This window comes from Xenia sp. Carnegie-2017, unplaced genomic scaffold (assembly GCF_021976095.1).
Source record: "Xenia sp. Carnegie-2017 unplaced genomic scaffold, XeniaSp_v1 HiC_scaffold_19, whole genome shotgun sequence".
Lineage (NCBI taxonomy): Eukaryota > Metazoa > Cnidaria > Anthozoa > Malacalcyonacea > Xeniidae > Xenia > Xenia sp. Carnegie-2017.
Genome location: NW_025813481.1, coordinates 6,449,206 through 6,473,659, shown reverse-complemented (window position 1 = coordinate 6,473,659; position 24,454 = coordinate 6,449,206). Strand labels below are relative to the sequence as shown.

Here is a 24,454-nt window from a genome sequence, read left to right as displayed (position 1 = left end):
TTTTGTTGCCGCTCCATGTGCAATATGTGTAAGAATGCCTTCCGAAACCGGGGGGAGCGCAATGAATAACAATAAAAATTCATGCCACTGTTCGCAATGACAAAGAGAAATTGTAAATCTCTAAACCAATGCAGGGTTAGGCAACTACATGTTTTACAAAAACTCATCACATAAATGAAGATTGTAGAAGGTGCATAACAGCACAGTATCGCAGCCAGAACCACTAAAAACATCTTCGTAACTTTCTGCTCTAAGGCTTCACAACTGCTGTGCACAGAGTTTTTTGTGGGAAGAACGAAACTTTCTTTTGGGATGTGAGCTATATCTGCAGTTGCTCGTGTTGGCGACGCTGTGTATGGACTGTCAATCACGCTCGCGTTACGTGACACCGAGGTAACTGTTGTCTGAGTATCACTTGTGCTAGGACATCGAGATATCTGAGAACTTCTTCTCACAAAGTTCATTTTTCTTTCGCGAAATCGTCTCAGCATCATGACATATGTGAAAAATGTGATGATTGTCACAACTAAAAGTGCTGTGTTGGCAAATATAAATGCGTATGTTATAAAGCCTACTTCAAAATACAACATTGGAAGTGTTAATGAAATTGTCCAAATACCGACAATTGTTGCTAGGATTCTTTTTCCCGTAAGTTTACTCCTGTAGGTGTGAGGTATACTAATGGCCAAATACCGTTCTATGGCTAGCGTTCCAAGGCTCAGTACTGATGCCGTACAACTTATGAAATATGATAAGTGAAGTGCTTGAACTTCTTTCAGTGGTATGCTCTTCCCCAGACCTTCTTTAATATGTGTGCTCACAGATATAGGCTCAGTCACTATTCCTACGAGTAGATCGGCACATGCCAGACTTGCCATGAGATAGTTAAAAGGAGTACGTAGGTTCTTGAATGGATCTAGAAGTACAGCTATGATCACGAGTACATTACCAGGGATGTTCAACAATAGACAAATATTGGACCATACCGCAGTGAAGAATGAAAGATAGGTCGGAGCTCTTATCGAATGACACCTTTCTTCAAATTCACCTTGGAAATTTAACATTGTGTTTCGTCTTCTTCCTTGCTATTGCTACTGCTACTGCAACACCAAACAATGCGACTGAGAAAATATGTTTGTCGTAGAGAATTGTGTATTATGTAATGAACTTTGCTAACTGCTTTCTTCTTTTGAATATTGATAATGCCGAATAACTACTTTGTTTGTGCTCATTTCAATGGAAACGTCTCATGTAAACAAAGAAGTGACATGTGGTTTATCAAAAATGATTAGCGCAATAGATCTGTGATTAGGACAAAAGAACTACCTGACATTTTGTCATCATGCACTTGAACGAAGTTATTTGTATGCTGTTGGATTTTTGTCAAAGAAAATAATTGATGATTTGGTGCTTCAAATATAAAATAACCTGATATAACATAAGAAGTTTAAAATTTACGATTTCTCATTTAATTATCTCTAACTTTTTTTCTCTTCATTTCTCTGTAATTTTATCTCGTTTGGTGCAATTTAATTCATAATCAATGGAGCCTATTTTCCTTATCATACATTTTCATTATTTCAATCAGACAATGTCTCATAGATGAAGAGTAAAGACTAGAAAGTGCGTTTTGCAAGATATTTGTCTCTAAAGTACAGTGAATTGTTCCTTCGTGAAAAAAGCTGAACAATTATTAACAGTAAAAATTTAGGATGAAATACCTTTTCAGTTTTTCTGATTGTTCAAACGTGGATATCTGTGTTCGCTTGTCTGCGGGGCTGTATGTTATAAATATTTCTTTCAAGTAAAGTTTATATCTTATAATTTTAATTAATTTCTCGCCCACCGTAATTGACAACTGATTTAATCTGAAAAGAGTCATGTAATTTACACATTAATAAAAAAAGAAAGACATTTATTAACAAGCTTCCATCAGCTGAAATGATGTAGAAAGCACAGTACCATGTTATTATTAAGTTAGATATACTGTTTGTGCAATTTATATGTTGTTCTGCCTAGATTTTTTATTTTTCTGGTGTAGCAAACTTTGGCACAAACCTTTCAATCTCTGCAACGTCTTATCGCATATTATTGTATTCGTGACATCTGATTATTTTTGGACAGAAATATTAAAGATAAACATAAATTTTTAAATCTGACGATTTTCAGCTCATAACATCAACGCAATTTGCATGTAAACTTATTTGTACCTTGAAAGTGATAAAAAAATAGTTTTGAAATAAAATATATATCTTTTATATTGTTGCCTATAAATTATTTTTACTCTTTATAAACTTATAATTAATTTGAAAATTGTGATAAACGGCTCTGCTATTTCATAAAAATGATGTAACTTTTGATGAAGTCTGAGACTAATCCAAATTACGATGTCAATTTTTGACAAGTTTTAATTAGACCGTCCGCATGTGTACACGAGAACGACAATATATTAATGGATAAATTTTTGCTCCTGCGAAGGTGTCAGAAAGTTTCCCTTATTAAAGTTTTTCGTAGTCAGCAAGCGAAAAAGGCACCATAATTTTGATACTTTGCTTATGGATGAAATCAACACAGGGACGGATCGAGTTATAGGCAAAATGAATTACTTCATAATATTGATTGATTAATTTTTATTCTTTTGAAATTCATTACCAATGGCTTTGTTATAAACGTATTTGAATTTTAAAATTAGCAGTTATAATTTATTTTGCCTAACCCTGGATGCGCTACTGATTCAACATACATACAAACTGCCAGATGAATTGACGTTGTGAAAGTAGAAATGGACGAAGCTGCGCATGCTCATATAAAATAGTTATAGACAAAATCTTACGGTCTTTCATAACAAAGAACAAACGCATGACTTTCTTTAAAAATGTAATATTTGATGTCATCGACTATATCATAGGTCTTTTTAAATAAAAAATTTTTAGATTTCTTGTTACTTAGCATAGTTACTGTCAAAATCGTGAAAAGTTTATAATAAATAAGTGGCGAGTGGGTAAAAATTTTATTAAGTTTGACTATTTACTTCAACATGGGCAATTGTCTCGATTGATAAAAAAAAAAACAGACACAAGTCGAAGAAAGTTTTGTTCAGTCCAACTCAATATTTATTTATTCATGAAAGTATTTGAAATCCCCGTTGCTTCAAATTCAAGATTATCATATTCTGACAAAGATAAAGATCAAACACATGCCATTTTTCATCAAATTAAGATTGCCAACCTTGAAAGATATAAAACTCATTGTAGTAAAGATACTGTCTTATTTATAGCTGTAAATTATACCTTATTGAAAGGTATATGGCTTAGCTAAAAAGAATCTCTCGTGAATTTTGTAATTTATATGTAAATAGTTTTGATGCTTTTAAACGTCAGTGCAAGCCTTTCGTGGTTTGTTGTAACCAAAAGCGATATTACAAGCATATTTCCTGCGTCCGGGTAATCTCAATATTTCAGTAAACGCCCGACGATATCTGGGTGATCTAAGGCCATAAAAGAAGAAATTCACGGAGGAATTAGCGAGGATAAAGAGACATTGCAAATCACGAAACCAATGTAAAGATGTACAACTGCAGCTTTCACAGAAACTCGTGACATATATCAATATGGCACTTGGTCCATAGCAGCAAAGTACTGCTGTCATGACGACAAGAAACATTTTTGTAATCTTTGTCTCCATGTCAATAGTCCTGTTGGTGTAGTCAGGTGTACTCTGTATTTCAACTTGGGGGAGATTTTCTATTTTTGATGGGTGATGTCTGTGTGTTCTTTTCAGTTTCCAAATCATCAATCCTTGTGTGAAACCCATCGTTGCCAGGGCTAGTAGAACAGTCGTATTTGTAAGGATAAAAGCGCAGGTAATGAAGTGAACTTTGAAATAAATGAACGGCAGACATGTTGCTACCAGCCATATGAATGCAACCGTAGTAAGAATTCTTCTTCCAGTTAACTTGCTTCGATATTTGTGAGGGCTTCTGATAGCAAGATATCTCTCTATTGCGAGGGAAGCAAGACTAAGTATGCTTGCTGTACATGATATAAAATATGACATATGAAAAAGGTAGATCTCGCTTTTAAACATCTTTTTACGCAGACCTTCCTTTATATGAAAGTTAACCGACAACGGTCCAGTTACAATACCGGCAATGAGATCAGCGACAGCGAGGTTTGACATCAGATAGTTGAAGGGAGATCGGAGATTTTTATTTGGATCCAGTGCCACAGCAAGTATGAGTAGGAGATTTCCTGGGATACTTATGGTTAGCAGTAAAATTGATATTGATGTGGTAAAGAAAGAAAGATAACTTGGGGCACCTGTCGTTTCACACCGTTCTTCAAATGTTTCTTGAAGATATGACATATTTTCCTGTGTTAGATATCTTTATCTTTAAACCTACATGTCAGACAAATAAGCTTTTATAATAATTGTTTAAAGTACAGGATTTGCGCACAGGTTTAAGTTAATATATTTAATATAACAAGAATACCCTAACGATTAATTTTCTTCGAACGTCGTTCGCAACCATCTCAGCCAGGGAGTATTTCGTCTTCCTTTTGCGTCAAAAAGTCATAAATCAACAATCTATCTTAAGATATCTCATTAAATTGGATTTAATTGGTCTACTATATTTTATGTAGACAGGTGTTTTTTTAAGTTTTCTCTGCTGAACAAAAACTCTCCCATGCATTCACCTGCTCTGCATCAAGTATATAACTACTTTTTCTTCGAGTATGCTGTATATTAGGAAAATATACCTTATCGTTTAGATTTTATCAATAATCGTCATTTCCATTACTAGCTCTGTTTCTATTCTTTGATACAAAATTTGCACTGTCTTTTTATATGTAGCTAATTCATGTTGGAATTTATTTGTTTCGTTTAAAGGGATTTTCGCTTAATTTATCCAGAAAGAAAAATGAAATGTTTCCACTCGTTTTAAAAGCTTCCCAAAACTTGCTAAGAAAATAGCTGGTTTCGCTAGCATTTCATAATTATGCTTTCTTTTCAAAATATTGCTTGTGTGCATAGACAGTTATCGAAGCTGTCGGTTTCATTAATCTTTGTGTGGTTCAAGTGGTAATTTCATGCAAAATATATGTAGTACGTCTTAAATTGAGAACTTCTCTTCATGTTATCATGTAATACACATTTTGTTTCTTCCCATCCGACATATTAAATGATTTAACGTATTACATGATTACAGTGCAATTAAATTTCATTTTGTCGAGTAAAAACAAACTGTATGAAAATTTCATGTGCTCATGTGCGAATTCGTCCGAATTTAAGCTTGTGCGATTATTTTTTTCCGAAATTTATTGTGTCATTCTTTGTCCTTTTACATTTGCTGATTTTCCTGTACATGGACATTAGAAGATTGTTTTCTTTCACATTATAATGGATTATTTACCTACCTTGATAAATGATTCGGCCCTGTCGTCATTCAAAGATATCCATCGTTTGATAGACCTCAAAAATTATGCATCCTTTCCAACTTTAACACTTACAAATATATATTTACATCAATTACATATGCATTGGTGATGTCATAGGATGCCTTTTCAGTCATGTGGTCAGCTCCAACCTTCTCTCGTTTGTTATAATTAGTACTTTATTGGTGTTATATATTTCATTTCCATATCTTAGGATAAAAACGTAACGTTCTTACATAATAAAATTTATATTTACGTGTAATTTTAATGATTCTATTATACGAACTTTTTGCTGGCTATTTTGAAGAATGCGTTATAAAGCGTGGAACACTCTAAAAGAACTTATGTGGAGATCATGTGGACCTTATTTATGTATTACAAAGAGTTTAAGTATTCTTATGTTTGTGCTGCTAAAATTTGTTCCTGTTTTGCTGCTAAGTTGAATTTCGATAATTTCTAATTTGCCATCGGTGGAAGCCAAACGTAAAAGTTTGTTGTTACAATAGATGCTCGCAGTTTTGTTTTATCGATAATTAGTATAAGATATTCTTGCTTTGCTAACAATGAAATAGGCCTGCCACTGAACTAACAAACCATTAGATAAAAATTCAAAAATTTATGTAATGTTAAGAGAAAAATGTGCAAAAATAGTCAAGAAAAATAAATGACAAAAATAACATTCATTGTTTTACTTCTGCTGTTAAATTGATAATCTTTTATCTTCGTTACTATGCTAAATCAAATAAATTTTTTACTGTATAGATAAGTTCTAAATACAAATGCATTATTCTGTATGAATGAAATACAAGTGTAGGTAAAATAAACAGTTAAAACTTCACATAGCTATCATATAGTGAATGTCATTTTGAAGTAATGAATGTCTCTCAAAGATTATAAACTGTTTACTCACTAAAAATCTCATTTGTAACATCATTAAATAAAAGCTGCAAGGTCTGATTAAAAGAGAGGAAAATATTTTTAAAATGACTTTGATATTTTCAATAACCAAAATCTATATACGAGTGTCATTTGAAGATTGTGTGGACCTTGCTCCAGATTGAGAGATTGGCTCTGGACTTTCTATTCTTTTCATGCGAAAAATGTACCAGAATGCATTTCTGAAACGACGGGATCGCAACGCATAGCAGAAGAAATTTACAGATGAATTTGCAATTACGAACAAGAACTGGAGATCTCTAAACCAATGTAACGTTGTACAGTCACATGATTCACAGAAACTCATGATGTAGATAAAGATGGTTGATGGACCATAGCAGCAAAGAAGGGCTACCAAAACGCAAAGGAACATCTTTGTGACCTTGCGTTCCCACGCAGCAGCGGTTTGACTTTGATCGCTACGTGGTGTAATCTCATCCATGGATTTCTTTTCGTTTCCATTGTGATTGTTGATGATGGCGTTACCAGTACGTTGTTGAAAAGTACGGAACATGAGCGAATATGTCAGTATCGTTATTGTAATGGCAAACACGATACCCGTGTTGGCAAATATAAAGGCATATGTTATATAGCCAACTTCAAAATAGACAAATGGCAAACTGAGGGATATCAACCAAATTATTGCTGTTGTCGCCAATACTCGTTTCGTTGTGAATCTTTTAAATAAGAAGATGATTTTTAATAAGCAATCAAAACCTGTAGAAAAATCTACATAAACCAGATGCGACAAACTACAAACTAATTTCAAAAAATACTGAAAGCTTTTTACTGTACAGGACTTCTTGCATAAATCCAAGTTAGGTTTAAGATATTTACCTGTTTCTATAGTTATGTGGGTTCCTGACAGCCAAATATCTTTCTATTGCCAATGTTGCTAGACTGAGCACAGAAGCTGTGCAAGAAATGAAATACGACATATGTAGAGCTTGTATCTCTTTCTTGTGTAACTTTTCATCAATTCCCTCTTTCAAATGTATGTACACAGATAATGGGTCAGTCACAGTTCCCACAATCAAGTCAGCCATGGCTAAGTTTGCCATAAGGTAGTTAAACGGTGTACGTAGGTTCTTGTAAGGATCTAGAACTACAGCAATGATCACTAGAAGATTACCGGGGATGTTTACGATTGTGAAGATGATTGAAAATGTCGTTGTGATAAAGGAAAGTTCAGTTGGAGCTCCTGTCGTCATACAACGTTTTTCAAAAGTTCCTTGAAAATATGCCATGCTTCTAAAAAAAAATTCAAATGTTAATCAAATTTTCGCTCTTTTACACCATATGTTTTATCATCAAGCTGACGAAAAAAATAAAATAATTTTCTCTTTTATAGATATTCCTCCATCTTTCCCCAAGCAACGATGTTTTGGTGTTGGAAAAGGAATATGTCCTCTGGTTGGTTATGCCACAGATATAAGGTAATTTAATCTACCTTTGTTTTAGACTGGTAGTTATGAAACTGCATCTAAATTTTGTTTCAAGTTTTTTCTGGGGTTGTAAGAAAGTAGTGTAAACAATACGTCAACAGCTGTATACTTGGTACAAACTGTTGACTTAATTAACAATAGAAGAGCTTGACTGTTGACGGACTTGACTGACTATCTTCGTATATTTGAGATATCCTGTCGTTTGTCGCTATCATTGTGATCCTTTGTTGGATATCACGACTTTTAATAACATTGGCATTTTATAGTTGTGTATATATTGCTGTATATATTGACCTTTGCAGATGTTTGTATTCAGACACATTGCACGCATTTAATTAAGCCAGAAGTAACACTTAGTTCAGGTTCATATCACTAGTCTGGAAAATTCTCTCTACGCTAAGAATCCGATCTCCTTTGCACCCACTTGTATACAGATTATTTTAAATGCTCAAATTAAACTGACAGTGAAAAAAATATCACACAACACAGCTGTCATGTACTACACGTTTCATTTCCTTCTTCATATAGTGCTGCTCGGCTATTAATCTTTTGTCATCACAGAACTATATTAAAATTTGTTGGTAGATAAAGTTTAACCAATAAAAGGATTCAAATTGCACTGTATTTGTTTACTGTTCTTTCTTGGCGTCTTTCATACGCTGCATATACATTTCTATCTTTTAAACTTTATTGATGTAGATAACCTTTAGCTACTTCCTGTTGTTCGATAATAAAAATTCTTATTTTTAAGTGCTTTGGACTCAAGGTATATCTTAAAGCTTTAACTTTTTACGCAATATAAAATCAATTGCTTTATCAATAATTAAGATACTTTAAAGGTGCTGCAACACATCAAAATGAAGTTGTGCTTTTGATAATATGGACGATTTATAACTAATTCTTAGCTCGACGCAGAATTAAGAAGAATTACAAATGAACTTACCGTGTTTTGTCTTAAGTTACAACCACTTTTACCTGACTTCAAGTGTATTATTAAACTTTGTCCAAAACTACCAAATGCTAAGGCAATTTCAGGCTTGGAAATAAAACAACCTTCGAGCCGTCAAGAAACAAAGTCTTACAAAGCACCACAATCTTTAAACACCACACTATAAAGAGTGATTCGATTTCGTGACAAGTGCATATTTGACTGTGCATATTTAACACGCTTTTTGATTAATATTACAAAAGAAAATTGCCATGAAATTAATTCAGGACGTGGTTGGCGACGCCTTTGATATTTGCTTGCCGGCAAATGTTTTCAACTTCAATGGGTCAGGAAAGGGATTTTTTAAAAGAAAAAATCCTTTTTTGAAAGTTCAAGTTAAATAAACATTAGGTGCTCTAGAAGAAATTTACATTTCACACCGCAATTTTTTGTGGTGAAAAGTGGGAAGTCATGGCTTCCTCTGGTTGATTCCAGTCTAATAGTTATGTAATTTTTCAGCTGCCAAAACCATTACCAGCCGACAATTTTATGTAGTATAATATGAAACCGTTCTCCGAACAGAAAGTTCATGTTAACTCAACACCTTTTAAAACAAACAAGACAATTTTTAATTTTAAAAGTAATATTTAAATCGTATTTATTACATAGAGTCTGAAGAATAGAGGCTGAAGATGAATTAGCCATAAATTTGAAATATTACTTTTAAAATTACGAAATTGTCTTGTTTTGGTAAAACACAAGACACATAAGCACTCCGTATAAAGTAAACATTAAATAATCTAAACGTTTAGACAAGTGTTACACGTCATCATCAGTAGAAAAGGACATGTAACACTTATTTAAACGTTTAGATGAAATAATGTTTACTTTATACAGCGTGTCTTTTGTCTTGTGTTTTACTAAAATACTCTTTGGCAGTCGTTATGTTTGTCTTGTCTGTTTTCCAAATATTGAGTTAAACATAAACTTTTTATTCTGAATATGTTTCATATTATTTTCAGCTGCAGCAACTGTTTTCTAAGACAAGGAACAACGAGTTCTATGAAGTGTCTCAAATACAGCAAAAAAATTTCCAAGAAAACATCAAACTTCCAATTATCGTATCCAAGTTTCTTCATGTTCACTTCAGGGAATGAGGAACCATGCTGTTTTAGCCAATCAACGCTCGAGTTCTATTTGGAAAACAGCCAATCAAATCTGTGAGATGACGTCACTGTTCCGTGGGCTTCCGTATGTTCTCGGCATTTTCCGAACGTCCGAATTGCCCCATAATTTTAAAATAGTGTGAATTTTTACAATAGTCGAAAGTTTAGGATTGTGAGTCTTGATATATTTCGATATTTTTTAAAATGTCTGAAGTAGGATGGGATGAAACTACTTATTTAAGAAAGAGACCTCCGAAAGCGACTGAAATGCGCTCACAACAGGTAGGAAAATGAACCAAACGTCGACTATGTATTTTGTTATAATTCTACTAATAATAACGTAGACATAATAAATTATTTTTATCTTGTGTTTTTATCTAGGCAGTACAAGCTGCTCGAAGGGAAGGAAAAGCAGTTGACACATCAAAGAAATGTTTGTATCTTGTGCAATATTCTCAACAATCTTAAAATGACTCACTACACACCCATAATTAATAGTGCCCGCAAATATGAATGTATATTCATCAGCGTTTCGCAGTATGGTTAGCAGTTGAGTTCTAATATTTTCTACATAAACATGTGACCATGCAATCAACATGTCATTCAGTTTTGAAGAAAAGATGAACGTTATTGCAAAATATCAGTGCTGTATGTGTATAGAACATTTATATTAAGAAAGAAAGCTTATCTTTCAATGCATCAGAGTGTTTTCATTGCTTACCATTTTGGTAAAAAAAACTTGTACTGTTAAAAAAAACTTACATTTATTTTGTACTCTTTTGGACCAATGGCCCTTTGCCATAGTGGTATGCTTGCAGGGTAGTATTTCCCCCCCCTTCAAGCTTGATTTTTGAGTGGCACAGAAACAAATATGAAGCCTCAAACTTTGAAATTGGAATGAAAAGTGCATTTGAAATGACAAAGTTAGTGTTCTTTCACTCACCAAAGGCCAGGAAATGGCATTTTAGAGGTTCTTAAATTAAATTTTTTCCTGACTCCCCTTGTACAACTTGCATTTGTGGTGCTCAGCTTTGTTTTAGTGTTAAATTTTCGGGGCTCACTTTCAATTTAAAGCAAATGGCCAGCCCCGGAAAAATGTATTTGTACATTTTAAATTTCCACTGATATGTTTGCTTGTATATATTAGCATTAGGCTTTTTGTAAAGGTAGGGCCATGATCCTGTATGGTAGGGTCATGATCCTGTAAAGTAGGGCCATGATCCTGTATAGTAGGGTCATGATCTTGTAAAGTAGGGCCATGATACTGTATAGTAAGGTCATGATCCTGTAAAGTAGGGTCATGATCCTGTATAGTAGGGTCAGGATCCTTAAAGGTAGGACCATGATCCTGTAAGGCAAGGCCGTGATCCTGTAAAGTACTGTCATTATCCTTTAAATTATGGTAATGATCCTGTAAAGTAGTTTTATGTTTAGTTTCAGCAGGACAAAACAGACAACACTCGTCCTCAAAGGATAGTGCTAAACTGGATCGAGAGACCGAAGAACTTCATCGTTAGTGATTTGAAAATTTATTGAATCATGTTTGTGAAGACATGTGGAATTATAGAGTTATTAATTTCAGATGAAAGAGTCTCATTGGATGTGGGGAAATTAATTCAAAAAGGAAGGATGGAGAAGAAAATGAGTCAGAAGGATTTAGCCACGGTAATTTATAAATTATTTTTTTATATTTGACTGGAATGTACAAAAAGTTGCCATTTATATGATCACTGTTAAAAGATGTAGATGTACCTCTTGAAATTGACTTAGTTTGCCTTGAAATATGAAACTTAATAATTCTTCATGATGATTATTCATAGTTAGTGGTTTACCTTGTAGAAAATCAACGAAAAACCTTCAGTAATCAATGATTACGAAGCTGGTAGAGCAATACCAAACAACCAGATAATGGGAAAGATTGAAAGAGCGCTAGGTTTGATGATATTTTTTCTATTATATTGTTACCACTTCTAAAAATACTGTTGAATTTTGTTTTTTTAAGGCGAGTTTCGAAAATTATCATTTAACGTTTTTAAGAAAGTATATTTTATACTAATCAGTTTGTGAGAATTTAAATTCACGAGAGAGGAACGAATATCAACGCAAAACATACCATTAAATTTCTGTGGTTTTTCTTACCTAACAATCGGTTGATTTTTGTGGTGTTTTTCACTCAATATTTTGCACATGCTTTTGAAATTTTTATACCTTTTTAAGTACGTCATTTTGTCTTCCAGGTATAAAGTTAAGAGGTAAAGAGAAAGGCCGACCATTGGCGACAAAAAAATGATTCAAAACATCTTTATTCCTCATAAATAATGGTGATGGCTCAGTTAAAATACACATAGATATTTTCTTGTGTTGCTTTTGTAAATTTTTGTTAATATAAAATTGCACTCGATCAAAATTCGCCGTCGATGTTAGCTATGGAGACTTCTCCTTCGTATGATGCGCAAATATAGCGTTATGAAGATCATGTTTTCATCAAAGCTTACCATGTTTAAATGAAAGTGAGTTACTACCCTATAACCTACCTTTTAGTTTTGTAGTTTCTTTGAATATGTTTTAAAGAACAAATGCAGTTTTCCCGAAAAAAGTGTCACCGTTTATAGAGCCACAAATAGGCACGAAAATTTATATAGTTCTACACGTACAAGAAATCAATTATTTAACATTATGTGCAAATGATTTAAATTGCGTCTGATTTAGTTTTTGCGCCAAATCAATTACATGCCAACTCTGACATGCATTATCAAAATCTTATCAAGAACAAATTTGAAAATTTGATATTGCTAACCATAGAGGATATTACTAAACAATTACGTTACATTACAAAGTGTTTTTCATCCCAATATTTCTTTCATTTGCCACAGTTAATCCCAGTTTTGAAATGATTTCATAACTTTCAGGTGTTAATAGTCAAGTACATGATCTCAGCCAATCAGGGAGTTTAGCCATAAATTTGTTGTTTTTGTCTAATTTTTATATTTGATTTTAACTTGTGTGTTCAGCTTTATAAAAATATTAATTGCCATCGATAAAAAGGCTTAAGTGTTGAGTTTCATTTGTAATTCATGGGTGACAGGAAAAATTAGTCTTTCTTTAATAACGTCGCCAACTTGCTGGCATAAATCATATATTTCAAAACAACATAATGATTCTTGGGATGCGTGCTCCACATTTACGGTATTTCGATTGCTGATTTCATAGCGTAACTTTAAGATCATGGTTTTGATAGTCTACTGAAGTATAACTAAAGTGTTTATAAAGCAATCTTTTTTAATAGGAGGCATCTGTTTATCGAAGACTAACTTGTAATTCACTAGATTTAAACCACGCGTAATTATTGCAGAAGAATTTATTAGCCGTATACTCTAATACAAACTACCATTTGTATTTGAGCAAATGTGTATTTACTCAAGATAAATTTTGATAAAGTACGAGCTAAGGCTTAAAAATCTCTGAAAAGGAAACAATCAAAGATTTGAACTGGAATATTAATGAAATACACTCCTGGTTTTACAATTACAAAGTTTCATTATTGTAAAGAAAATACAACCTCTTTTTTCATAAGTTTGAAAAAGTTACTATCTAATGGATAACGCTATCCAGGCTTCGTGCAACCGGCCCAGATGTGTCGACAAGGAGGCAATTACACAAGTGAATGAATAATCGAATTGATCCACCTAACTTAGCTTTTCAAATGTGAACTAACGCAAATGATTGTGTGTCACAGTTCCTAAAATAACTTATATCGAAGATGATGAAAATGGTTGTCCAAAGATAAAGAAAATCTTCTTCATCCGCATTGACAGCAGTGAGGACCACGGATGGAAGACTGAGTACTAATGAGAGGGGATGTGACATTTCAATATGGCTAAAGAACTTGAAAAAGATGAAAATAATGATAAAGACTTTTATAAAGAATATAGTGAACAGAATTATGATAGAATAGAGAAACTTTTTAAGGACTTAGATCAAAATAATGACGGGAAAATTGACGCTGAAGAATTGGCGGCCGGCTTAACACGACTGCAAGTTAAACATTCCAAAGGACAACTTGAAGTATGTTTACGTTGAATATTTAATTGATAATATTTCAAACATGAGAAAATTTGTTGTAGTACACGTTGTGCAGTATTATTAATGATGACGACAAGTTATAGCCATGCACAAATCATTAATGCAAAATTCAACTACGACGGTGAATACAAAACTCTAATATATAAAGCTTTTTGGCAAATTATTCTTCCAAATTGATATTTGTCATAACTAAAGTCCGTAAATACAACTTTTCATTGCTGAGTACATTAATGAGCAATAAAAATCATTTTTTACAGACCATACAATCAGCCAGTAAGACACTATGCATTGTCAGTTTTGACATATATTGATAAATTATGTGTAGTATTTGACTAATTCCTTAGATTTTTTCCTAGAAAATTATGTTACTTGGTGATAAAAGCAACAATGGCTACCTTGACTTTGATGAATTTTTAAAATATGTTTCTGATCATGAAAGAAAACTTTGGCTGGTCTTTAAATCAATTGATGTAGATGATAATGGTAAGGGGCAACCTGAGAAAAACCACATAGAATTGTTTACTCGACCAAGTAGTTTGACAGTTTTTTTCACACTGATGATTGGGTCAGATCAGATATTCTCATCCTTTCTTTACAGGTGTAATAAGTATAAATGAATTAAAAAAAGCTTTTAAGAAAATGAGCATACATGTTACAGATAGTGAATTAAACTATCTACTTAAATGGTAAGTTATACTGATGTATAAACAGATCAATTGACAAATTTTATGAGACGAATACTAAGTTGGGCTTTTCGTTGTTGTGATTCTAGCATGGATAAAGATGGCTCAATGAAAATTGATTGGAATGAATGGCGAGAATATCATTTATTAAATCCCAGCGGTCATTCTGTTCATGATATTATACAATTTTGGAGGCACTCCAGTGTAAGGATCTTGGTTATTTGTTTTTATTGTCAAAATTGTGCATTTTATAATTGTGTTGTTCAATTTTTGCCATAATAGTATATTGATATAGGTGAAGATTTAACAGTTCCTGATGAATTTACTGTTGAGGAGAAGGTAACAGGAATGTGGTGGAGGCAGTTAGTCGCAGGTGGAGGCGCTGGAGTAGGTAAATCTCGCCTTATTATATTTGGGTTTTGTATTTGTGGAAAGTGATAGTTATGTTATGGAGATAGTGGAATGGTTGACGAAAGTAAACCATGTCTTGTAATATTCAAATGATTTTGTATCAGTGATTATTCAATAAAACAAAGGATTGTCTCTTACTCTTTAGTATCAAGAACATTTACAGCGCCTCTGGATCGTCTTAAAGTTTTATTGCAGGTACCTATGACATGATGGGAATTGTTGAGTACATATCATTTTTTTAAGTCCATTTGTGTGAATTTTTCATATAATAGGTAAAAGCCACTGGAAAGAATGATCTTGGTGTTTTCTCAGGAATGCGAAAAATGATTAAGGAAGGAGGAATTCGATCTTTATGGCGAGGAAACGGTGCAAATGTCATCAAAATTGCACCTGAATCTGGTGTGAAGTTTTTTTCTTATGAAAAGGTTAAAACAAAACATCATGTCAAGCAACATTTGGAGTATCTTCATTTATCACTCCCAGCAATAATTTGTGAATTTTCATTCAGGCAAAGAAATTATTTATGACAAAGGATGGTCAAATTGAACCATGGCAAAGATTGATAGCGGGTTCTATGGCAGGAATTGCTTCACAATCGTCCATTTATCCAATGGAGGCGAGAACTTGATCGTATTCTATTTTTTGTGTTTCTTAAATAACCACTTGATTCATAATTTAGGTTTTAAAAACGCGACTAGCGTTAGGGAAAACGGGCCAGTAAACCACTTGATTCATAATTTAGGTTTTAAAAACGCGACTAGCGTTAGCGAAAACGGGCCAGTACAAAGGAATGCTACACGCAAGTCAGATCATCCTCGAGAAGGAAGGCTTTCGAACTTTTTACCGGGGACTGGTTCCTAGTTTATGTGGAATTATTCCATATGCTGGTATTGATCTTGCTGTTTACGAGGTAAGACGTGTGTATGCATTCTTTCTCATTGAATCAATTCATTATCTTATTTTTGTTTTCTTGCACTCGCTACGTAGACAGTAAAACAAGCTTGGTTAAATTATCATAAGAACGAATCTGCTGATCCTGGTGTTCTTGTTCTTCTTGCATGCGGGACAATCTCCAGTACTTGTGGACAACTTGCAAGCTATCCCCTTGCTCTTATAAGAACTAAACTGCAAGCTCAAAGTACGTGACCTTTACATTATTTTAGCAGCATGCAGAAATCATGTTGACATGCGATATTTTAATATGAAATAGAAATTTATTTCATACACGAGTTTTTTACTTTTATTTTTCCCCTTTATAGCTGGTGTTGGTCGAAATGAAACAGTTCGGGTATTGGTGTCAAATATATGGCAAGCGGACGGAATTCGTGGACTTTATAGGGGAATTGTTCCTAATTTCATGAAAGTAATTCCCGCAGTTAGTATCAGTTATGTTGTTTACGAGAAATTAAGGACAATACTTGGTGTTTCTCCGAAACACTAAATAACTATGGAGAGATCACGTAAAAGGTTTTCCATCTGAAAGTTATGCCTTCTGGTTGCTGTTGTGAGTTTGTTCTTGTCACGTGGTATTTCATGCTGTTTGTTGATTTGCTGAGCAGAGAGTTTTTGACGCATGCTCTGTGATAACATGCTTTGTTGCGGCATGAATGAATACGCGTGGGCTCATAATATTATTGGTTAAAAGTTGGTCTTAGGATTATTATGAGGAATGAATAAAAATCAGAGATTATCCATTCATGCGCGCAACTACGTTTATCAACAATCGCTACTTGATGAGCGGATGGTACCACACAGTACATTATTGAATACATTTGAACATAATGCGTACCATGTACGAAAACTACGTTATTGATGGTGACAGGTACAGGTACATGGATTGCTAATCAACAAACAAGTTACGCTATAATATATATACGTGCCACATATTTTAAATCATACACAAGACTATATTGCATTAACTTACACAATTTTTATTTATATGTGTATGCACGATAAAAAAACAACAACAGAAAATTGTTAATCAAAATATAAAAGTCCCAGAAAATTGATGTACAAGGTAAACGTGGTAATAGAATTCCTAATAATATCAAAAAATTATGATTTAGTTTTCAACTATCGTAAACTATCGAGACGATCATGCCAGTCTAAGAACGAAGGATCTTAGATTTTAGGAAACTGTTAAACTTGAGCAACAGCTTTGTTTACTGCTCAGAAAAATATTTTTTCTGTTTAATTAATCGTGTGTCTAGTCAAGATGCAAGTTCTTGTGTTCCTTATAAAACATTACAGGTAAGACGTGAATGTGAATGTTAATGTGTTTTTTCTAGTTTCAATTACATGGTGCTGTGAAATAAACGTCTTTTTAAGTTTTTTGTCTTAGAACTAATGTTGGAATCATTAATATTTATACCTTATAAACTTATACCTTATTCCATAAATGTTGTACTCCTCAAAAAAAAAAGATGATAGTTAATTGTTTTTACAAAAAGCTTGACATGGTACATTCAGCTTAAACGTGTTTTTATCGTAAAATATTTTTATTTTTAGAATATTGATCACAAAGCATCTGATAGTTTTGTTAACGAAACTAATATCACTGTCGTTGATGGTGGATCGCTAGGTTAGGTGTAAGTACTTTGTATTATTAGGTTTGAAAAATGTTGTTTTACTGGAATGGAGTTAGCTGTGTTGGGCTCGTGTGGAGACTGAGACCTATTGATGTAGAAATTGAACTTGGCAAAAGATGCACTTGAAAATGAAATAGGTCTTTCCATAGGATGGATTGAAAATGGTTGTTTGCTCATTGCTGACAACAAGAAAAGAATACATGAACATCGATGACAGTGGCAATAGTTGATATGTGTTGATATGACTTGTTTTATTGATGAAAATACTTTATAAGTGTTGATATGATTTGTTTTATTGATGACAGTAGTTGATAAGTGTTGATATTTGTCGTTTTATTGATGACAGTATGTAACAACATATACAATTATTGAAACATCAAATTGCTGAAACTTTTGTTATCTTGTCAGCTCGGTAAAGTTTTTTGCGTGGATTCTCATTTTTGTTCACTGATGAACATTAATGACCTTTATGGTACATTATATAGCCCACGAGATGGTAGAGTTGACCCTTGGGCTACCACTTATACGAGAGCTTTAAAACGTCATGAGACCAAGATATGTACTTGTGAGTAGAAACCTTTATTGACAAAAACGAACGTTACCGTTCAACATGTTTATGACATTTGCCAATTCTAAAATGTTTGGTCTATCGTTTTCATACATCTTGCTTTGTTTTTACATATCGTACAGTTCTTCCTTCCAGGATCGACTATTTACAAGCAGATGTTGTTGTCTTCATGGTTGTCCCTGTTTTAGAGGTGAAGATTTTCTTGAAGCATTATCATCTTATGATCCTAATGGTATTACATTGTACTTGTTTACCCTTATTTTAATCTATTTTATCCTATTTTATACATGAAGGAAAATGTTTTTTTTGTTGATGTCGGAGGAACTATTGCCGAACATGCTTTTTATCATATCAATGAAATTATTCGCAATGAAAGATTTCATTGTCAGTCGATTGACAAGTCTGAACTTATGGGTATATTGAGCATACAGGGACCAAAAAGGTATGAAGATATCTATTTAGTATGCACTACAAGTGGGGATTTCTGCCTGTGGTTAAGCACAAGGGGCAGTAGAGAAAACTGTATATCATATGAATGTCATTTTAGTCTTGCCTTGACGGAAACGGATACGGCTTTCATGTATTGCGCTTAACGTTTGTTTGAGATCTTGGGTACGAGTTACGTACACCCAAGAAGTCATGTATCTTAAGGTACAACGCGGTGATGGAGGAAGGTGCCAAAAATTCGGTATCTAGATAGTTTAGGTATCTAGAGGGGAATTTAACACTGTCATCAACATTTAGAGGCAGTTATTGCTTTCACTTTTGAATATAGTACTTTCTTCGCACGATGATACTGATGAAACACCCATAAAGTTTTGTCCTATTTCAATTGAACTGTTTGCTATGGTTATATTATTCGTCCTAGCAGTAAATTATCAACAGCGATTGGCCGAAGACTGGGGAATACTTTATGGACATCACGGGGTGGAGTTTCACGGAACTATACAACTTAAGCCAGCTTTGACTAAAAAAATTCGAGAATGAAAGAAGTTTGTGAATAAGAAATGTTTAAAATGACAAAGTGAGTTAAAATGTTCAAGTTTAATAAATGTTTGTTTACATATTTATATATAATTGCGAAACTTGCTTGTGTTTTTGTAGTTATAAACATTGCACGTGGCTTGTATGTTGTTAATTATTAATGAAGGAAAACTGTCTTTGGATTACTTCATTAAAATTCCTTAAATTTATAATGATTATTTATCATTCTTGAACGATGTGTTGGAATTTACGGTTTAGCTTACCGAAAATTGCTGATATGTTGCTAGTTTTATGAATTGAATGCTGTTGTAACGTGTAGTTAATATCTTAAAACGGAATAACATGAATATATGTACGGATAAAGGTCATAAAGTCGGAAGTCTTTGTATGTTATGTTGACATGAAGCAAACGGCGTCCATTAGCAACCGAAGGTACTCGTGTGGAAAAAGAAAATTACTTTTTTAAAAAAAATGGGACAACAATGCGTTTATTACCTCTTGTAAACTTGAATCTTTTACCCAGAAATGAATGAAGAAGTAAACAAAAAAGACTCATCAGCCTATGTTCTATACGAGCAATTACAAGCGGAGTATAACAAGTTGTTGAAAAAGCATGCTGCCGCTGAAAATACTATTGATGAATTAAGAACTGGTACGAGTCTTCATTTATACTCAGAACCAATACAAAGCACCCCAAATGGTACTTTGGGTTTGGAAGAAACAAAATATACACAAACCATCAACTATTCCAGACCTATGCAAGCAAATACGAGCGATTATTCGACAATGAACGAGACATGTACAACAAATTTTTCGTCGACAACAGGTGGTCCTTGGACATTACAATCTAAAAGAGACGCTAATTCAGAATTTCGTGCTTTTGCCTCTCGTGTAAAAGCATTAAACGAGGATGTGAACACTGTGGAAAGTCTTTCATGTGTGGATGAAGCGAACGAGACGGAAACATTGAACGACCTTCGTAATGTTTGTTCACAACTTCGTAATGAACACTCGAAGCTGAAGTGTGATTTAAAATTACTGTCACGCAACTCTATGTCTCATGAGCTGCATTCTTCTAGGTAAAGACTTGTTATATTAACTTTCAATCTTTCACTATCGATAAAAAATCTTTGTGAGTGGATGCAATGATGACTTCAAAATCAATCTTGTTGTTCATATTTGGTTTTTCCCAACAGATATTTATTATATATTTAATTAAAGTGTTACTCAAGCTAACTTTTTATTTTGTATTAAAGTGACGGGAAAATGGTTAGCACAAAGTCAGAGTTAAATAAAGAGGTAGGAAAATGCATATCATATATTTCACGCAGTCATCTGCTTGTAGCGAACTTGTTAAAAATTTAATACAGTTGATGATAAATTTTACTAAAATTTAACAATCAATGTTTATCAACAGCTGTCGAGAATTATCTTGCATATTGATGAGATTGAGGAAGATATAACAGGACGATTAGACGCATTAAAGTCCCTCTTTTTTAGGTAAACATGTTGAAAATAATATTGCCATAGATAAATATGATTAGGTCAATGTTGCTTGAGGCCTTTTTTATTTTTGGAAAAATTGTTCTTGTAAAATATTGTGTTATTAATCTACCTTTCGCTTTCCTTACGTTTAGCGGAAGGCGTTCAAGCGAGAATGACCTGAAATCACACGTAGATAAAGAGAATCTAGCAAGCAAAATAAGAAATTTTGACACGACAGTCAGTCATGCCGACAGACTTCCGAGAAGAAAATCATCTTCTACGACGATTGATTCACTGTATTTCACATCAAGTCCAAGGAAAAGTCGGTCAGAAAATGGATCACGTGACAGAGAGGACGAGTATGGAAACTCATTTAATTTAAAATCATATTAAAGACGTTTTGTTTACTCTTACATTGTATTTTTATCTCTTGAATGTAGACTTGATGACTCGCAACACCACAAGTTGAATGTGACCTGGCCGCAATCTCGTCAACCATTGCACAACAATCTTGTTGTGTTACGTCACAGTTTCTCGGAAACACCACAACATCATGACTGTAACAAAAAGGGCATGGTTCCTGTATTATCACATGATACATCCTATGTAGATAAGACTTGCAAGAATAAAAATGCTGTTGATGTTGGTACGTGTGAAAAGGAAGAGTCAAGATTACGCTCAACTGATGAAGAAACCTTAGATGATGAAACGACATCTCCTTTAGGAGAAAAATCTTTATATAATTCAGAAATAGATCATTTACCATCACATGGGGATCAAGAAAAACAAACGACATCTTCACTTTACAATGACTACTACACAAAGGAAAATTTCTCTCCATCTTGTCATGAATCTTCTCAATCAAAGCCAGCGTCAGGAGAAGCGACAGAGAAAAGTTTATCAGATATTAAAGATAATGTTGCATCGCAACACGCCACGAAAGATCGCTTGAATTTTGATGATGGTAAGGGAAATTCGAGAAAAGTAGTTTTAGATGAAGAAGATGGCAAAAATCTTAAACTCCACCGACAAAAACAGCATATTTCATCCTTAGATCATCAGACACGTAACTTCAACAGTTTGTCGAGTTTAGGTGACAGCAGTCGATTATCTACACCTTTATTTCAACCACGCGGTACAACACGTATGTCTCCTAGAGTTGCACGTGGATATCACGCATCAAAATGTAACTATGGGAACCAGAATGACGGGTTCGACAGTGGTTTTGTAGGTTCGGACGTTAGTCGTAATTCACGACAGTTCACTGGACGTCTCGAACATTCACCGTCAAAGATTAATTTAACCAGTCAGTGGGACTCGAATTATCATCTTGATCTTGTAACGGAAGATGAGGAGGAAACGGAACAAATGAGTCCATTGAAGCTTTCCTCAAGCAACGATCGTACTGCAAATCTTCACCGTCATTCTTCAATGACCAATTTAACCGTCGAACAGCCAAATGATGATGTTTTACGTATACAGAACGAAAGACCGCTGTCCTCAACAGAGAAGACGCCTGTATGCTCATCTCGTTATAAGATGACTTCTTCAAACATCAACCGTCGTTATCTTGACAGACGTCGCAAACCAACATCTTTTTCTTCAACTGACAATGATTCAAGTGCAGAAGAAACTACCAAAGTATTTCGTCATTCACGCAGACAAGCAGACATTAAATTAAGTCCTGTTCCAATGCCAGACCGTTTACCAACTGACACTGACAAATCAACAAGAAACGATGAGTTAAGTTTAAAATATATCGACGATATTGAAAGGTGAGTTCTGTGTTGCTATCCTGTTGTCAATGATGTGCTATCCTATAATGAAAAGTTTCACATTAAGGACGTTAAAGTAAATATAAATTATTTTTTATTTGTAGGCAACAAAGAAATTTTCAAAATGAACTTAATTCTCTTCATAAACGTGTTAACATAATGAGCAGTTCTCGCGAATCTTCGGGGATGTACGATAGGTTACGAGATCACCACGAACGCTTGCGAAAGATGGACGAACGCAAACAAAATCGTAAACTGGATGATTTGCGACAAGCTATTGAAAATTTAAAAATAGATGTGCTTTCTAGTAGGAAAAAGGATAATTTTACAACACTTAACGAAAATTTCCGTCGCGAGTTACAAAATATTGCCGACAAATTAGATCAACTTTCTTCCTTGGGTATTATTACTCCTGACAGGTCACACATATCTACTGGTATCAATTCATCACCCAATGAGACCATGGAAGAGAAACAGTCTGTTCGTGATGACGACATGGCTGTGCGTCTTCGTAATTTAGTACGCAAAGTTGACGAACTTAGAAGTCGTGTTGATGATCAAGATGAGAAATTAGTTTTTCAACATAAAAATTATAGAGATTTTTGTCGTTTTTGTGATAACGAATATAGTGATATCAATGTACATCAAGGAGCATCCACTGTGAATACTGTAGACCATCTCAATCCACGAACATCCACTCCCTTTTCAAAACATTCTAGAAAACTTGACCAACGGTAATATATTTATTTGACCTACTAAAGTGCTGGTACAATCATATACACATACATCTTCTCTACTTACAGGACATATTTATCGAGAAGTTATCCCGGTGCAACACCACACCAATCATCCCCCTTAGTTCATCATATCCACACTTACCACGGCCATTCTCGTTTTGGAGAGTTTTATGAAACATCGGATGATGAAGATTTAGTCAAGAGAAAAAGGTTTTTATTATTATATATTTTCCCTCGTTTAGCTACTATTGGAATGTGGAGTTTTAAATGTATTGAAAGGATTGTTGTTTTCTTAAACTTTGCACTATAAAATGTCGAGGATTAGTAATTCAAACTAGGTTTTTTTATGATCAGTTACATTGTTTTTAGAGTTATTTGAATTGAGTTTCTATAAATAACAGAATTTGCTAAAAATGTCTTCAATTTCATTTCAAGGTCTTCGCGTCGAAAACGAAAAGTTAAACATCGCCAATCTCGTTTCGTAAGATGAAAAATCCTGTTTCATATTACCCATTGTTTTTGTGATAAATAGTCCATCTTATTTTGACAAATATTTTAATAATTTAATTCGCATTTCCATTTGATTTTTTTCAAGAATCAATCGTACAACCATCATCCCTATCTTGATGAAGCTTGCAACGCAGCCTGGGATGTACAACGATTATCAAAAAACATTTTGAACACCATATCATATGATTTGACGTCTCTGCGAACTTAGCTCACAATTTCTTGAGAATTGATCCACTCGACGTGGTTGTTGAAAGGTGTTTATGAAATGTTCGAGATCCTCTAAATATATGTAAACCGCACATTACCTCAGCAGTGTAAATTATTCTGGCCTTCCTTCTTATATAATTATTCTATATGTTACATACTCATTTACTACTTATGTATTATTGAAATTATTTTGATAATTATCACCTCTTGTTAGGTAATAGAGGTACAAACCTCTCTTTCATTTCATTTGTACTTTTAGTTTCTAAGGCATTCCTTTCTACAAATTGTTTTTTGTACTTAGCTTAAAGATGTTAATGGCACTTGAACAGGTGTATGACCTACCACCGTCATAAATACATAGCATGGAGAAGTGCATCATTTCCGAAATAACTTGTCAAATTCTATGAGTCGACGCAATACTCGTAGTACACATGTATTTTGTTTTCTCATTAATACATAACCCTGTGCCTGTCGTTTAGGGCTTTTATTTGCCAATTGCCACTGATTAATAAT

At 33.8% G+C, this 24,454-nt stretch overlaps 5 protein-coding genes across 6 annotated transcripts; 3 read left to right on the top strand and 2 right to left on the bottom strand.

Moving 5' to 3' along the window:
* Positions 1 to 3,090: 3,090 nt before the first annotated feature.
* LOC124439368 (adrenocorticotropic hormone receptor-like) lies at positions 3,091 to 4,391 on the bottom strand. The gene has a single exon (XM_046989592.1). The coding sequence runs from the start codon at positions 4,363 to 4,365 to the stop codon at positions 3,370 to 3,372; it is 996 nt and encodes a 331-aa protein (XP_046845548.1). The 5' UTR covers positions 4,366 to 4,391; the 3' UTR covers positions 3,091 to 3,369.
* Positions 4,392 to 6,109: 1,718 nt separating this feature from the next.
* LOC124439554 (galanin receptor 2a-like) lies at positions 6,110 to 9,046 on the bottom strand. Its single transcript, XM_046989809.1, has 3 exons — positions 8,760 to 9,046; positions 7,209 to 7,622; positions 6,110 to 7,048 (listed from the first exon to the last, which is right to left on the bottom strand). Exons 2-3 carry the CDS (start codon positions 7,616 to 7,618, stop codon positions 6,448 to 6,450), a joined length of 1,011 nt encoding a protein of 336 aa, XP_046845765.1. The 5' UTR covers positions 7,619 to 7,622; positions 8,760 to 9,046; the 3' UTR covers positions 6,110 to 6,447.
* An 897-nt stretch (positions 9,047 to 9,943) lies between these two features.
* Positions 9,944 to 12,317, top strand: LOC124439558 (endothelial differentiation-related factor 1 homolog). The gene is made up of 6 exons (XM_046989813.1): positions 9,944 to 10,192; positions 10,292 to 10,343; positions 11,345 to 11,422; positions 11,493 to 11,575; positions 11,750 to 11,843; positions 12,148 to 12,317. Exons 1-6 carry the CDS (start codon positions 10,115 to 10,117, stop codon positions 12,198 to 12,200), a joined length of 438 nt encoding a protein of 145 aa, XP_046845769.1. The 5' UTR covers positions 9,944 to 10,114; the 3' UTR covers positions 12,201 to 12,317.
* Positions 12,318 to 12,963: 646 nt separating this feature from the next.
* LOC124439001 (calcium-binding mitochondrial carrier protein SCaMC-2-like) lies at positions 12,964 to 17,109 on the top strand. The gene is made up of 11 exons (XM_046989193.1): positions 12,964 to 13,975; positions 14,350 to 14,476; positions 14,592 to 14,679; positions 14,766 to 14,880; positions 14,959 to 15,067; positions 15,233 to 15,282; positions 15,360 to 15,512; positions 15,596 to 15,703; positions 15,830 to 15,997; positions 16,075 to 16,225; positions 16,347 to 17,109. The coding sequence occupies exons 1-11, from the start codon at positions 13,784 to 13,786 to the stop codon at positions 16,526 to 16,528; spliced, it is 1,443 nt and encodes a 480-aa protein (XP_046845149.1). The 5' UTR covers positions 12,964 to 13,783; the 3' UTR covers positions 16,529 to 17,109.
* Positions 17,110 to 18,727: 1,618 nt separating this feature from the next.
* On the top strand, positions 18,728 to 24,328 carry LOC124439514. Of its 2 annotated transcripts, XM_046989756.1 has the most exons (10): positions 18,728 to 19,659; positions 19,751 to 20,306; positions 20,484 to 20,526; positions 20,645 to 20,727; positions 20,865 to 21,071; positions 21,153 to 22,487; positions 22,592 to 23,221; positions 23,291 to 23,434; positions 23,660 to 23,705; positions 23,820 to 24,328. In XM_046989756.1, exons 2-10 carry the CDS (start codon positions 19,753 to 19,755, stop codon positions 23,940 to 23,942), a joined length of 3,165 nt encoding a protein of 1,054 aa, XP_046845712.1. In that variant the 5' UTR covers positions 18,728 to 19,659; positions 19,751 to 19,752; the 3' UTR covers positions 23,943 to 24,328. The 2 variants fall into 2 exon arrangements, with proteins under 2 accessions (XP_046845712.1, XP_046845711.1); XM_046989755.1 differs by having other exon boundaries at positions 18,728 to 20,306.
* Positions 24,329 to 24,454: the final 126 nt, after the last annotated feature.

Bases quoted from the DNA above. Each gene is read 5' to 3' on its own strand.
- LOC124439368 (XM_046989592.1), bottom strand. From the start codon at position 4,365: ATGTCATATCTTCAAGAAACATTTGAAGAACGGTGTGAAACGACAGGT.
- LOC124439514 (XM_046989756.1), top strand. From the start codon at position 19,753: ATGAATGAAGAAGTAAACAAAAAAGACTCATCAGCCTATGTTCTATAC. The intron at 22,488-22,591 runs GTGAGTTCTGTG...TTTTATTTGTAG, and splicing joins TATATCGACGATATTGAAAG to GCAACAAAGAAATTTTCAAA. The intron at 23,222-23,290 runs GTAATATATTTA...CTCTACTTACAG, and splicing joins TCTAGAAAACTTGACCAACG to GACATATTTATCGAGAAGTT.
- LOC124439558 (XM_046989813.1), top strand. From the start codon at position 10,115: ATGTCTGAAGTAGGATGGGATGAAACTACTTATTTAAGAAAGAGACCT. The intron at 11,423-11,492 runs GTTAGTGATTTG...TATTAATTTCAG, and splicing joins AGAGACCGAAGAACTTCATC to ATGAAAGAGTCTCATTGGAT. The intron at 11,576-11,749 runs GTAATTTATAAA...TTTACCTTGTAG, and splicing joins GTCAGAAGGATTTAGCCACG to AAAATCAACGAAAAACCTTC.
- LOC124439554 (XM_046989809.1), bottom strand. From the start codon at position 7,618: ATGGCATATTTTCAAGGAACTTTTGAAAAACGTTGTATGACGACAGGA. The intron at 7,049-7,208 runs GTAAATATCTTA...CTTATTTAAAAG, and splicing joins CCACATAACTATAGAAACAG to ATTCACAACGAAACGAGTAT.
- LOC124439001 (XM_046989193.1), top strand. From the start codon at position 13,784: ATGGCTAAAGAACTTGAAAAAGATGAAAATAATGATAAAGACTTTTAT. The intron at 15,068-15,232 runs GTAAATCTCGCC...CTTACTCTTTAG, and splicing joins AGGTGGAGGCGCTGGAGTAG to TATCAAGAACATTTACAGCG. The intron at 16,226-16,346 runs GTACGTGACCTT...TCCCCTTTATAG, and splicing joins AACTAAACTGCAAGCTCAAA to CTGGTGTTGGTCGAAATGAA.